Here is a 13632-nt window from a genome sequence, read left to right as displayed (position 1 = left end):
ACTTTACAGTATTACCTATGCAGATCTTAATGTATCATTCCCTGATAGTGCTGGTTTGTTTTTTTTTTTTCAAGTGAAAAAAAAATGCTGGCTTTTTAAATTACTGCCTTTTGGAATATATCAGCACTAATTTTATAAGAATTGCTCATGTTAAAATGCAAGGGCATGATCTCAAAGAAAAGGCACCAAAGTAGCTATGCAAGTACATTTTCAGTTTCTGGTCATCATTTTTCATTCACTGATTATTGCTTAAGTGTTGATTAATAGTTATGTTCATGCTGCTAGAATGCATTTCCCTTGGATGAGAAAAACACCCTTGTCCAAAGGAAAAAAGAGATAGTAATCAAACCTTCCTTCCTCTTCCCTATAAGAAACACAGACACACACTCCAGATTCACTGATGATCTTGGTTTTGCTGCTGAATAGGTTTGAAGATTTTCACTTAGAAAATCAGCTGTATGCAATCAGAACACTACTTGGTTGGTCCGATTGCAAGGCAATTAAATGCTCCCCTTCTGACTGTCTCTCTCTACAGATATATACATATACATACACATGCTCACACACAACTGTACATACTCAGAGTCACTTGTCCCTTCTCCCTATGCAACGAACACCAGGAACACTGAAAACAGCAGTGTTCCATGGTGGAATTAAGCAGGGCTGATTATCTCAGGATTTACTTTTCCTCCTCAGTAATGCCCTACCTCTTGTTCAAGGAGGTGAAACTAATGGTTTAGATATAGAGGGAGCAGAAAATTCTCTATAAAGGCAATAGACTGAGGGAAATACAAACACAGATGGGAACTTTAAAAGGGAAACAGGCTGTTCCCATAACAGTTTAAAAACATGGCAATCGCCTTAGTTTTGTAGAAAACAAGCTCTCAGCATTTGCTGTATCTTGCAATACTAAAGAGAGAGAAAACAGCAAAGATGGAGGTGAAGGCAGAATGGCAAAGTGTTTAAGCACAGTCCCACAAAGAAAATACTCTGCTTTCTGAACCCTCGCTCCGTGATCCCCCAATCCCTGGTGCTGGAGAACTATGGTTTCCTTTGACCAAGCAAAATGAGATCATTTCCTGGCCTGTGTCCGTCTCTGTGGGTGGCTTCCTTTTCCATTAGTTGTATAATATGTTTTGGTTAATTCTATCTCTTAATTGTCTTTAATGAGCACCAGATTTGAAACACCCTCACTTGCAAACCTATTCTCAAATTAGAGGCAAACAGAAGTTTCCCTTGAGTTGAGAGAAAATCTTAAAAGCAGCAAAACAAAAACCAAGAAACCCACAGCACCCATCAGCATTGATTCTTTCCTACTACAAGGAGGCATTTCAATTGCTCTTCCCCTGAACCAGGCCAAAGTAATTAATCTCTTCCCAGCCACTAAAGAGAATAACTTAACCTGTCAGAGATACACTTGTGATGCAATATACAGCATACTAATCCATATGTGTGGATACATTTCTAAAGCAGATCTCCTTTAGTTGTTCCACAATACTGTGCCTAATTCCTCTCCCTCCATGAAGCCAGTCCTCTGCTTTTGCCTGTTTGAAACTAAGCTGCTTCTTGTTCCTCCCAGTCTTGCATTCTTTGCTTCTCTTCTCACTGTAATTAGTTTACAAGACTACTTATCCAGATGATTACTGCTTTTAAATGACAGTCGTCTTTTCTTTTACTCCAGTTCATTGTTGTGTATCATTTTGTCTTGCTATCTGAATACCCAGTTCTCTAAAGCATTTTCTCATTATGTTATCTCCTGATATAAGGCATTTTGAAATACTTCATGAGAGACATTGTATGAAGTGAATTGAATTGAATTTTCTCTCAAAGTCAGGCTTTCAGCATCTTTCTCTAGCTAAGTCAGCAGAGTTCTTGGCACCAATGCCAGGGTGTAATGGCTATGCTTTGCAGCTCAGCTATGAGCTTGTGCTCTTTTTAGGGAAAATTAAATGACAGTGTCAGTACCTGGAAAGCAAACAGAGGACAGATCAATATTTCCATTTATGATGAGGATGGCAAAATGAAAATGTTCGGTGTATTTCTGAGCGTTTTAATGCGCACATTGAGATAACACTATTTTGCTGTGTCTACCTACATCTGGTGTTGGTGCTGAATGTGCACGCAGGGGGTATATGCATGTGTATGTCAAGGAAGAAAAGAGGGAGGGAAGGGGGAAATAGCAGGGCAAGGAACTAAATTGCAGAGCAAGTAGTGGAAATAGACAGTGAAAAGCTTCCTGCAGGCAGGCAACTTCACAGGGGAGAGCAAGCCTTTCATTGTCTATAAAATCATGCCTTGCTGGAGGTCCTCAAGAGTAGAAGGGGTAGCACCTAGAGGCACTAAATCTCTCACTGTTGTATTATTGCATTCTATGCACTTAGCTACTGTACAAACTAGCACAGTGCTCCAAGAAAAGAAAAGGGGAAAGAAGGGGGAAAATGACCAAAGGGAAGAAGAGGAAGATGGTAATAAAATTGAAAAACAACCCCCTGCCACAGCTCTCCCCAAGAATACTTCACATCAAAGAAAAACTGCAGAGTAAGTCGTCACGGAGTTAAAAGTTAACTTCAACTCCCTCCATTGTGATTTGACACCCCTGTGGAACAGTACTCCCAGAATCTGAATGGCTAGTCTGTAGCACAGGGTATTAAATCCACCTTAATCCTGTTAAACACAGATGCCAATAAAGAGAGGCGCTCTCTCAATGGCATCGTGACAAAAGCTCTCCACACTCCAAATTCAATATGGTCAACAAAAAAAAAACCAAACGCACCCCCCCCCCCCCCCCCCACCTGGATTAATACTGAGCAAACAACATCAGCATAAGCAGGCTTAGAGACAGGAATTGCCCTCCATATGCTATGGCATCAGGTTCCTCCGGATCTTCAGATACCAGTCTGTAAATGTTAGAGACATTGTTTCTCCTGCTTGCAACTGCTGTTGGGTGGTGACCTTCTTTGCTTGCTGATACCAATTTAGCAGTTGGTACAGTTTTTCTGTGATTTGGTACTGTCTGTTGTTTGCTGGTACCAGATGGATACCAGATGGGTAACTGTGGGCAATGGTTCCTCTGTGTTCCAGTCCCAAAAATCACTGCCTATAGGGTCAGCCTTGTCAGTTGACTCCTAAGTGGCACTTCAAAGCAGCATTCTGAAAAACCTCAACATCTGTTCCTTACTCCTAATGACCTTAAAAAAATCTTGCAAACATACTTTCCTTTAGCCAGGAGTTACTGTGCATCTGCAGGAAAAACACAACATTACAGATGCTCACAGCCATCAAACTCACTCTTGCTAATGGCAGCTCCAGGAGCCACCACCTCAACTCTGAAAGTCAGCACCAAATGTGAAGTATAATCAATATATTCTTTTCTGTGGTAGCTCCAAAATGTAGGAGTTCAGAGATATTTCAAGGCATTTTTCAAAAAAGTACTTTCAACAGTGAAGTGAAAGAACAAGGAAAAAAAAAAGTGGCTTTGAAAGGCAGCAGGGATACATGAGGGCTAAGTTTAAAGCATGGAGGGAAAGCAAGACAAGATACAGTGATGGAAGAGATCTGTTAACTATTAATTTTTGACTGGTCTTTCAAAACATTGACCTAGTTGTCAAATGATAGAGAGGAGCTGAAAGATCAGTTAATGGAGTTGAATATTGCCTGTTGCATTTACGTCCTGTGTTATTCCATACAACTGCTTTTGTTTCTAAGATCAGGAAAAAAGTTCATTTAGGACAGTAAGCAAGTATTTTGGTAAATTCTCTATATGTGCTAGAGCAGAATGCTGTCTACAGAAAAATATAGCTGACATGAAAGCATGTTCCCCACCCCCTGTCTTGTTTCATGGAGAAGTTATGATAAACAGGTTATGTGTTCCCTAAGGTTACCATGGAAACTCATTCTTTTCAGGCCATCATTTGCAAAGGTAAAATTTGCATTAAAATGTGATGGAATTTGATTTTGTGCGTGTGTGTGTGAAACTCAAGTGGGGTCATGCTACCACGCAGTATAGCTGTTATTTCAAACCCAGGAGCATACGCTCAAGAGAGAGATCTATTAAATCGTGTAAACACCTCAGTGACCAAATTACAGTTTAATTGCTAACTTGACAGGTATCTTCCTAGCAAATTAAGAGAAATACATTAAAAATTAGCTTCAAACGCAAATGTAAATGTCCATACTGATCCACTGGTGGGTATCACTAGATAGCATTTTGCTAAATTCCCCTATAATGATTCCACAGGAAAGATTGGATTTAGATTGTCAGAATGACTTTGTTTTGATGATGGCAGACTGGGGATGGAAGGCACAGGCAAGTATTTCAAATTATAAATTTTCATCTTACCTTGAAGATGTTATCATAAAATTATGACCTATAGAATATAATTGAATATAAATATGCTTACTGCATTACAAGAAACTCTTGAATCCCAGTGACTCCTTTCATTTTGAGTCACACAGTAACTTCAAAGTCAAATTTGCACTCTAGGTATTTGCTACTCTGACTTTTCTTGGAATAGCTGATGGTGGAAAGCATAACCTGATCCAGGCTTCCCTAGGGTCCAGGTTCCTTCAGAGATACTGCCATTGTTTGTTGTCGTGTGGAGCACTGGCGTTCTTAACACAGACGGGCATCATTTGCAATAGTAATTTTGACAATCATTATTACAGCCTAGCAAGAAAACAGATGATTAGACTAAATCTAGAAAGATCTTATAACTGGTGATCAGACTGCGTTGCAGAGGAGAAACCAGTATTTGTCCTGCTGCTCAGTTGGACGCATTCACAACTTACATGCTAAATTTGATACACTACTTTATGAAATTTATGCTACTCTGGATTATTGGCATACCATCTGTCCTGAACAGCAGGACACCCTTGGAGACAGCCGGGTCAGAACTCATATTTCTGCTTGCAAGGCAGACATTCCAGTATCACCTGGATTACAGAAGACTCAATATCTCCTACCACACAGGACTTACGACACACCGTTCAGCTGGAATGACTCTACTTAATATTGGGCAACATGACATTTAACACAACAGCCAGGCTATTTGATAAGGAAAAAGCAGCAAAACCACAGGCAGGAGTATGTGTTGCACTTGCTTTCTTAGTGTTTGATGTCAAAAACACTCGTTTAATATACCCCCCCCCCCCCTTGATCAGTGTCTCAAAAACACACCAATAAACTCAAATCAAAATCAGCCCTTCAGATTAGGCTGCATGGCACCATTCTGGGTTGGGATATTTCTGCTTACAAATTCAATTTACAAAACCAAGCAAGGACAGTAAAGAAATTTTTAAAAAAACAGATGTGAACAAAGATTAAATTGATTACTAACTTCTGCAGAACTTCTCGAACTCAGCACAGCTGATAGAAGGAATGTGTTCCATATTCTGTACAAAGTAAGAAGGAAGATCCTAGTCCTCCCTTTTCCATTTTTTTTTAAGAGCCAGACTTAGAGCTGAACATTGAAGAGAGGTGGCCTTGAGCAGAACAGTCAAAGTTATGTACAGCACCAACCTAACGGGGTAAATGAAATTCTCTTTTTCCATATTTTGTACTTTATTTTAATGCAGTCTTGATATTAGATTAGCATCTGCACTACAGACCTTAGACTGGGAACTAATAAAGTTATCCACCCAATCTCTCCATGTCTGAGTCACTGACTTTCTTTTTCATTTTAAATAATTACAGCAATGTCGCCTGTTTGTTGAGAAAAATAGGGCCTTCATATATTCACAGATAATTGCTCATACCCAGCACCCACTGATACATTCTAATTACATTTCACACCTTGGCTGTGAAAAAATCTTGAACTTTTTAGTGTTTTTCTAACTTCAAGACAACAATGTAGCCAGAGCACTGGCACCCTGACTGCTGAAGCTGTGCCTAGGATGGAATTTAATAAGCAGTTCTGCTAATGCATTTTGCAGCAAGGAACTTCAGCAAAACTCGAGAAGACCCAAGGCTTCCACCTCAGATCTTGCGTTGCAGTAATGAGAAGTGCTGCACAGTTAGACAACAGAAGAGCTCAATCCAAAAATCAAAAGTAATGAAAAGTCCATTATTTCAGCTGGCTTCTGTCACACACTTAACTATAACAAATACAAGATCTGGGCCCTCTAACAGCCTCAACGACACAGTTATATTACTTGACCCAGCTTCTTTCAAGCTCAACCCTTGACCCCCAAGTTCTGCACACACTGGGCAATCAGTGCTATTTGCTTCACTGAGGTCATTCTGCTTTCCCTGATGTTAAATGGACAAATTTTGCAGTCTTTTGTCCAAACCACTCTCTGTTTTAGCAGGATATTATCCCTAGCAGGCAGAGCTGGACAGTGACCAGCATCTTCAGGAAAGGGGGTACTGTCTGGGACAACAGTAGCCAGGTAACTCTTTGGATCATAGGTATGTTTTAGGGAGGAGATTTCTTTTTAATCAGCACCACTGAGCATGAGCGTGACCCAGGGAAATTAAGTTGTAAGAATTGAAAAAGAAGTCAACCATGTCAGCATCTATTTGACAAATGCACCGGATACCTGGTAGTAAAGGCCAAAGCTTGTGCCTAAAGGGGGTCAGGTCTGAGGCCTGATTTCAGGCCTGATCCAATAAATACCTAAGTGCATGCTTAGCTTCAGACATGAATTTCAGTGGCATAACAGACTTGTCTTGTGATTAAAAAATGAGTGTTGTAACTGGGGCCCCCTTCCAGAAGTTGAAACAGGCCTCTTACTAATGGCCTGAGGAAGAGGAGGTCAATTTTAAAAGGAAGCCTCCTTTCCCCTCTCCCCTGTAGCCAGACCCAGGAGCAGCTGTATTTGATTCTATTGGTGTGTGGGGCACCAAGCTGCCACAGAGAAGTATCACTGAGGCTAAGTAAGGGAGGGAAAGCTCAGGGTGCAAGTACTGGCTTTGGCAGCCCCACGTGCGAAGGTTCGGTGTTAAACTGTCAGTCCTCTTCCAGCTTCCCCGTGTGACACTGGCCTGAGAACTGGCAGAGCGTGCACACGTGCTCAGGGAAAGCGGCCGCACCGTCCCCTGTCTACAGAGTGACCAACAAGGAGACAGGAACTTGTGGAAGCCTGTACTGGCAGGAGCTTGCCAAACCCGAAGCAAACTGCAAAGACCCAGCTACTACTGAGAGCTGCAGTCAAGCCAGATTACAGCTAGCTCACTCCAAAAAGGCTATTTGTGCCTATTTGCCGTGCCCCACAGAAAAAAAGCTGCAGAGCTGTGGGCTATGCGCTCAATCACAGTAACTGTTCAGCTTACTAAACATCATGGATCACCTGCACACAAACTCCCCTCATCAATATGATTATCAGTTAGAGATTTGTTTCTTGCCTCCCTTAACATACTGGCAACTTTGGCAAAATATATACAGTAGAAAACCTCTAGGGCCTTTCATATCATATCAAGTTGATCCATGGCAGCTGTCATGATCTCTGCAATGCCCCACTCAAATCCTCCATTTGGGCAATATCAGAAGAACCTGTCCTAACTGCAAGGGACATGACTACTGGCACATTTGGAATCTCTCAGTACTGTGAGCCTGCAAGGACAGCCACAGCCACACCACAGGCTTTTGTCTGATTTCTTTCAACAACTTGTATGAAATAAGAGAAATGCTTGGTGTTTGTCTTCCTCAGAATCACCCCCCTGCACTGTAAAACAACAAAACCCAGCTGTGTGCAGAGGCACCTTGTGGAATAGATGGCATGATGAATTTCTTGAATTCACATAGTATTGTAGGGTATAAACAATACCAACGAGCTTTGATAAGATGACATACGGCACCAGAACTGTTTCCCTGGTAAATGAGAGCACGTACAAAGTGTATGCACGAAGACATGAGCATTTCAGACTCCCCTCTGGTTCAGATAATCTGTGCCAAATCTAACCTTTGTATAAGTAGGAATGACTCCCAACAAGTTACAGAAGTCACTCTTTATTATTAGTATTAATGGAATTCAATTTGGCTCTCCTTGCATGTGCCATTTGGAATAGTTTATTTTTCACATGAGGTTTGGCAGGGATTTCTCCCAAATAATTTCCCCCCAAAACTACCCCTAAAAGCTGGCCTGTAAATTTCAAAATTGCTCTGCTTAGTTAGAAGAGCTCTGTACAATACATTCCAATCGGAAGCCTTCATTAAGCAGAGATAAGTTCGGACCATAAAAAGTTGTCGATCAGTAAGTTAATCACACATTCTATTAATTTTTTTGTGTACTCTCTTAATTAGTATTTGAACAACAAATACTTCTGATCTGTATTCTTCAAAGCAGCTATAGGTTAAATATGTTACTGTATTTTTCTTCTTTTTTTTTTTCTTTTTATTTAATGTTTTCTACTAACATTAGTCTGTGGACTCAAAGTCTGGAATTTGCATCAGTTTCTGCTATATGGTTTCACATAAAATTGTCAGCTTCTCCCATTGCGCTAGAAGACAGGAATGTTACTATTCTAGAAGTTGGAATTCTGGTTTCTAACCATAGTCCAACACAAACGTTTATGTGTTTTAGGAACCTAACCTATTTGAAATGCAATATCCTGAACCTGGAATTAATTGATCATGAAAAGTGCAAACAGCTCCTTATTCATCGTGAAAGAAGCGCAGAACCCTTTGACACATTATGGAAAAATAATGCAGTTATTAATGCTCCTTTCTTTGTTCTCGTTGATTTTTAGGCTTGGAATCCTGCCAGGCACACAATAAAGTACGTGGCCTTTAGCACACACAGGCATGATTCTTTTTTCCTACTCTCAACTGGGAACTGACAAAACTCAATACATTACGGGTTTGTTTCAATTGAAATGTTCACAGCCAGTATCCAGAGACAGGTTTTCCTGTATCTCTAGGTTATTTACAAGCTTGCAACTCTGATCTGCAAATAAGGACATGGCTTTTAGAACCAGTTAACCCAAGGTTCTGTACCATGACGCTGCTGTGGTCACTAACAGGTGAAGAACTATTTGCAATGCGGCCTATGTTACATGCAGTCCTTGAATGTGCATTAAAAAGATAAAGTTTCAATGATTTACTGCCATCCTGAAGGAAAGAATTGATGTTTTAAGTAACTGGATTTGTACAAAGTCTGTAAGACAATCCAAGTAAATCCTCAAATAGATGTTTAATTCCTCATTATTTAAATGCCCTTAAATACAAGTGCAGATGCTAACTGCATGGCTTTCTCTTGACAGCTCCTTGGCTATTTCTGATGATCTGCTCTTAGGCTGTGACTCTAAAGCCCTGCAAAAGACTGCCTGTGAAAAAGCCTTCCAGCTCCTAGAGAGACTTAGTTCTTTCAGCTTATTCTTACACAGTTCTTTCAGGGTCTGACTGATCCTGCAGCTATGATAATAGTATACAAACATCTGCCTCGTTCAGGAAACCTGGATTATGTTTTTATTGGGTATCTTCATGAGTGCTTTGGATATCTGATGTCCCACTAAGACATGAGCATGTATGCACATGCCTAAACCCTTTTTAGAGCTGATACATCCCAATATTCCCTAGCTGTCAGAAAATTTTAGGGTAATCTCATTTTACACTGACAACAAAAGGCATTCATTTTCCTAGACAATATTTATACTTATTATCAGTCTGTCCTTTGGCTAAACTAGCTGAGGTTTACTTTAAGCCTTGTGATCCACCATACAGAATTTGGTTTATCATTTATCTGAGTTATAAACCTGAAAAGAGGGAGTTGGTGATTGGGGGGGGGTGTGGGGAAGAAAGTCCAAAGGATGCAAAACTTGAAAACAAACCAAAGCACAATGGAATTGGAAAAGAATTTGAAAGGGTCTGGCTCTATAGCAGAGACAGTGCTTTATACATTTGTCTGTTTATGGAGACACACTAAACTGAATTATTCAGTTTCTTACAAAAAGAAAAGGAATAGACTGTGGGGAAGAGAGAGCAGAATGAAGGCGCAAGAGAGCAAAACATTCATCCAGCAACAGATGAGAAGAACAGAAGAGAATTGGAAAATGGATGCAGGGGGAGGAATGGATGATGAGAGAATAGCAGGCCTATTTAAAATGAATTTTTGACCTTATTTTTAAAACATTTATGGATCCCAATTGCCTGTCATGAGATCATTTTCCCTTACAATGCTAGCTTTTCAGTCGGCTCTGCGCTTTAACTTGATTTATCCCACTTAAAAAAAGTAGATTGTTAGAAATACCCCTTCTATTAGAAATTCTGTCCCATTACAGTGTCAGCTAAAGGCCACTTGTCAATGTCAGCTTTATCAGATAGAAATTTGCCTCATGATTTCTCAGATACTGTTTTGGATGACAAGACCCAGGGTCCATTTTTGAGGCTGCTGATTTGCGATGGGATAGTGTCTTCTCAAATTATCCTCTGCTTTTCCCAACTTATCAGCATGTTTCGTGAGATGGTGGGAAGTGATTACAGCAGCTGCTGTATATTAGAAAGACATCTTATAGGAAAGTTGGCTTAGGTAAAACAGTTGACTGAGAAAAGTAAGGAAAGTACTAGTTGAGTGTTAAAAATACAGAGATCCAGCATCTCTTTTCCAGCTGCAGCTTCCCTGGTGCCATAACCTCCTGTGGGAAGAAAGAAAACTTCTACCAGAAGGTTTTCCTCCTCCTCAGCTGTCTGTTGTCTCTTTAAAGAAAGACTTGACATCCTGAAGATTAGAGTAAGTTTTTCTGTATTCGCAATCATGCAATTAGTCATCAGATGTCTCTCCCCTGATAAGTAAAGGTGGAAAAAAAATCAGTTGTTGTTCAATCTGTGTTACTGCAGTACTGCTGAGAGTCAGCTGCCCGAGGTGGGAATGATGGCATTGCTTAAAAGCTGTCTTGAGAACTCTCCTGACAAGATGCTTTGAGACATTTGCTTTCTTTTTAATATTTTGATTCTATTTTTGTTCCTTCTTTTCTGTCTCTGTAGATTGGAACATAGGTATTTTAAGGGTACAGCTACACGCAGGAGTAGAATTTTCAGCCACGAGTCGAAAGAGAGCAAGCTGTGGCTGCAGTATTTTCCAGACTAAAAGACAGTGCCTATGAAAGCAAGGCTGGATGGATCAATGGGTGATATTGTTGCAATGAAGAGACCAAAAGTCTTTGAAGTTTATAAACTACTTCAACAAGAAGAACTGCCGCAGCAACAAACTTCAGAATACTAAAGCCCTCAAGGTAAACTCTGATTTTTGAGCAGATTGCCATTCCTCTCAACAATACTGTTTACAAATATTTTGCACTGGAAGGACAAAAAGCAACAGTTCTGGTGCCACTATTATGAATCATTTCAAGACTGAGGTGCTTTGATTAAGGACAACATGCCTCATGGGAAAAGCAAAGCTTTGGAAATCAGTAATCTCTGGGCATTTTTCCTAATAGGAAAGGCTTATAGAGGATTACCTAGAAGAAACCTTTGTGAAACTACACTGGACCATAAATCTCAACCTCATCTGAGCATTAATACAGCTTTATCAGTTTCAGATAAGAAGTAGAAATCCTCAGGCTGCTGAAGAGGTAGCACTGACCCAGTCTGAGGCCTGTCAGGACACTTAACACAGAATTTCAACAGGAAGACACATTTGATGCATATTCGTATTTTAGTTTACAAAAGCAATTCAGAAGAAGAATGGCAGGTACATTGACTCACAAATTTAGGTCACAAAATTTAAGGCAGGGGATTAAAGTTAACTGCTTTAAAGAAAGAATTACTTCTCTGAAGATGACACTTTTGGTAATTGAATCAGAATAATATATACAACAACAGTTTTGGAGTTAATGAACAAATATATATGATAATTTATGTAAAAACACCCCTTTTGACTCTGCATCTCTCTGCAATTTCAATAAAGTCCACTCCTGCATAGGATTTTTTTGTACTATAGCTGTAGTCATTGCAGATTGCACTTCAGCATTCACACCCATAGTTTGGAGACATTAAAACCAATGTTAGTTCAAACTTCAGATGTATATAGATTCTTAAGGTTTTTGCATATACTGTCTTTTCTTAAACTAAAATTTTGAAATTAGCGTGAATTGTGTTTTATCAAAGCTAATTTCTGAATGTTGGTTGATTATAATTACTTCTGAAGAGAAAGATTCCAAGTTCAAGACTTGCTCAGTACCCATAGACTATGGCTGTTGCATTTATTTAACACATTCAAAAATCTGGCACTGTTGATTTAATCTCTGGTTCTTCTATAGATTATAGGTTACTGTTCAGCAGTGAGGTAGATAATGTCTCTGTGTAGTGTGAGTCCTAGATGAAAAACAGGGGATACACCATGCCTGTAACAGTTCTATAGCGTGGGTAGAATATTTTGAGAAATTTGATGCAGGTGAGCAAATTATTACATTTTTCACTTTATAAAAGTCACAAAGGCTATAACATGGCCAGATTGCTACAGTCCCACTTGCAGAAGGAAGCGTAGGACGGATATGTGTCTATTTCCTCCCTTTCACTTTGCAGCTAAACACAGGGAGAGTCTGCTCTTCTAATGCTCGTGTTAACCCAGAGAATCACCGGATGAACAGCCAGAGTACCATAAATCCATCTGAGAAGCCTTGATGCTACCACACATGACAAAGTTTGGCGGTGACTCTCTGTCTCAGACTTAATGGAGGAAATCTGGGCCTAAATCAAACACAGTGAACAAACCAGTTAATTTTAGCCAAGTTCTCATTATTAACATTTTCTCTGGTGGGCTGACATTAGGGATTTCTCAATTTCCATTTCTCCCTATATTCATGTTAAACTGATACAGGATTTTTGGAAAACACAAACAGATCAGCACCTTTTGCTAACTCTGAATGTTGCAACAGCACTTTGGACCCCATTGTGGACTTACCCAGCGCTGGTCGTAGTCAGCCAGCTGCGTCCTTCCCTCGTCGTCCTCGTAGAAAGGCAAGCCCTCCCTCCTGGCCTGGTGGTACTCCTTCCGCAACCTCTGGATACGATCAGCGTTCCCACCACCTGCGCAGCCACTGAGGGGGAAAAAAAAAAAAAGCTAAATAAAACTCCTATGAACACACATATCTGACACCAGGTACGCACAGAGAATTGCCAGACTCGAGACAAAGGGATTGATTGTTTTGATTTTCCTGATTTGCATAGTTCCCACTGGCCCATATCAGCCTTATTTCTGCTTCCTTGTACTGACAAAGCTGCTAATTGTAAACTTGATCCCTGTTTTTAAAAAAGGCTATCCCTGTCCAAAGAACTTAACAATTCCAGTACAAGACAAGAGACAACAGATGGATGCAGACAGATGGGGGAGCACAAGAAAACTTTTAACATTCCTGTGAGCAACTCTAAATGACCATCATATTTTAATAATAATGACGATGATAAGCTGACAAAAAATGTGTTCTTTTGCTCCCATGCTAAATGTGGAATTTCCCTAAAATTACATATGTTCTAGATAAAGAATAAACTATTATTCACAGAGAAGCACAGAAAAATTTTGTCTCATAGAAAAACCCAAACTCGCTCCCAAGTATACAAAGAACTCAAACATCAACCATGAAAATCCAGGGGAGGCAAGAGAGATGGGAAAGCACACTATTAAATCTTGATACCATCTTTTTAAAGTGGTAATTAAACAGTAATTCACTTAGTAATCCACGAAGACTCACTTGTATGC

General features: G+C 40.0%; 1 protein-coding gene across 4 annotated transcripts in view; it reads right to left on the bottom strand.

Moving 5' to 3' along the window:
- Nucleotides 1-13632, bottom strand: part of PARD3B (par-3 family cell polarity regulator beta) — a 393607-nt gene that overhangs the window by 38322 nt on the left and 341653 nt on the right. For all 4 annotated transcript variants that reach the window (XM_058421311.1, XM_040069267.1, XM_040069269.1 and 1 more), the window contains one exon: nt 12838-12973. In XM_058421311.1, the coding sequence (XP_058277294.1) occupies nt 12838-12973 (136 nt within the window). The remainder of the gene's footprint in view (nt 1-12837; nt 12974-13632) is intronic.

The sequence above is a fragment of the Hirundo rustica genome, chromosome 7, assembly GCF_015227805.2.
Source record: "Hirundo rustica isolate bHirRus1 chromosome 7, bHirRus1.pri.v3, whole genome shotgun sequence".
Lineage (NCBI taxonomy): Eukaryota > Metazoa > Chordata > Aves > Passeriformes > Hirundinidae > Hirundo > Hirundo rustica.
This window is presented reverse-complemented; position numbering and strand designations above follow the sequence as displayed.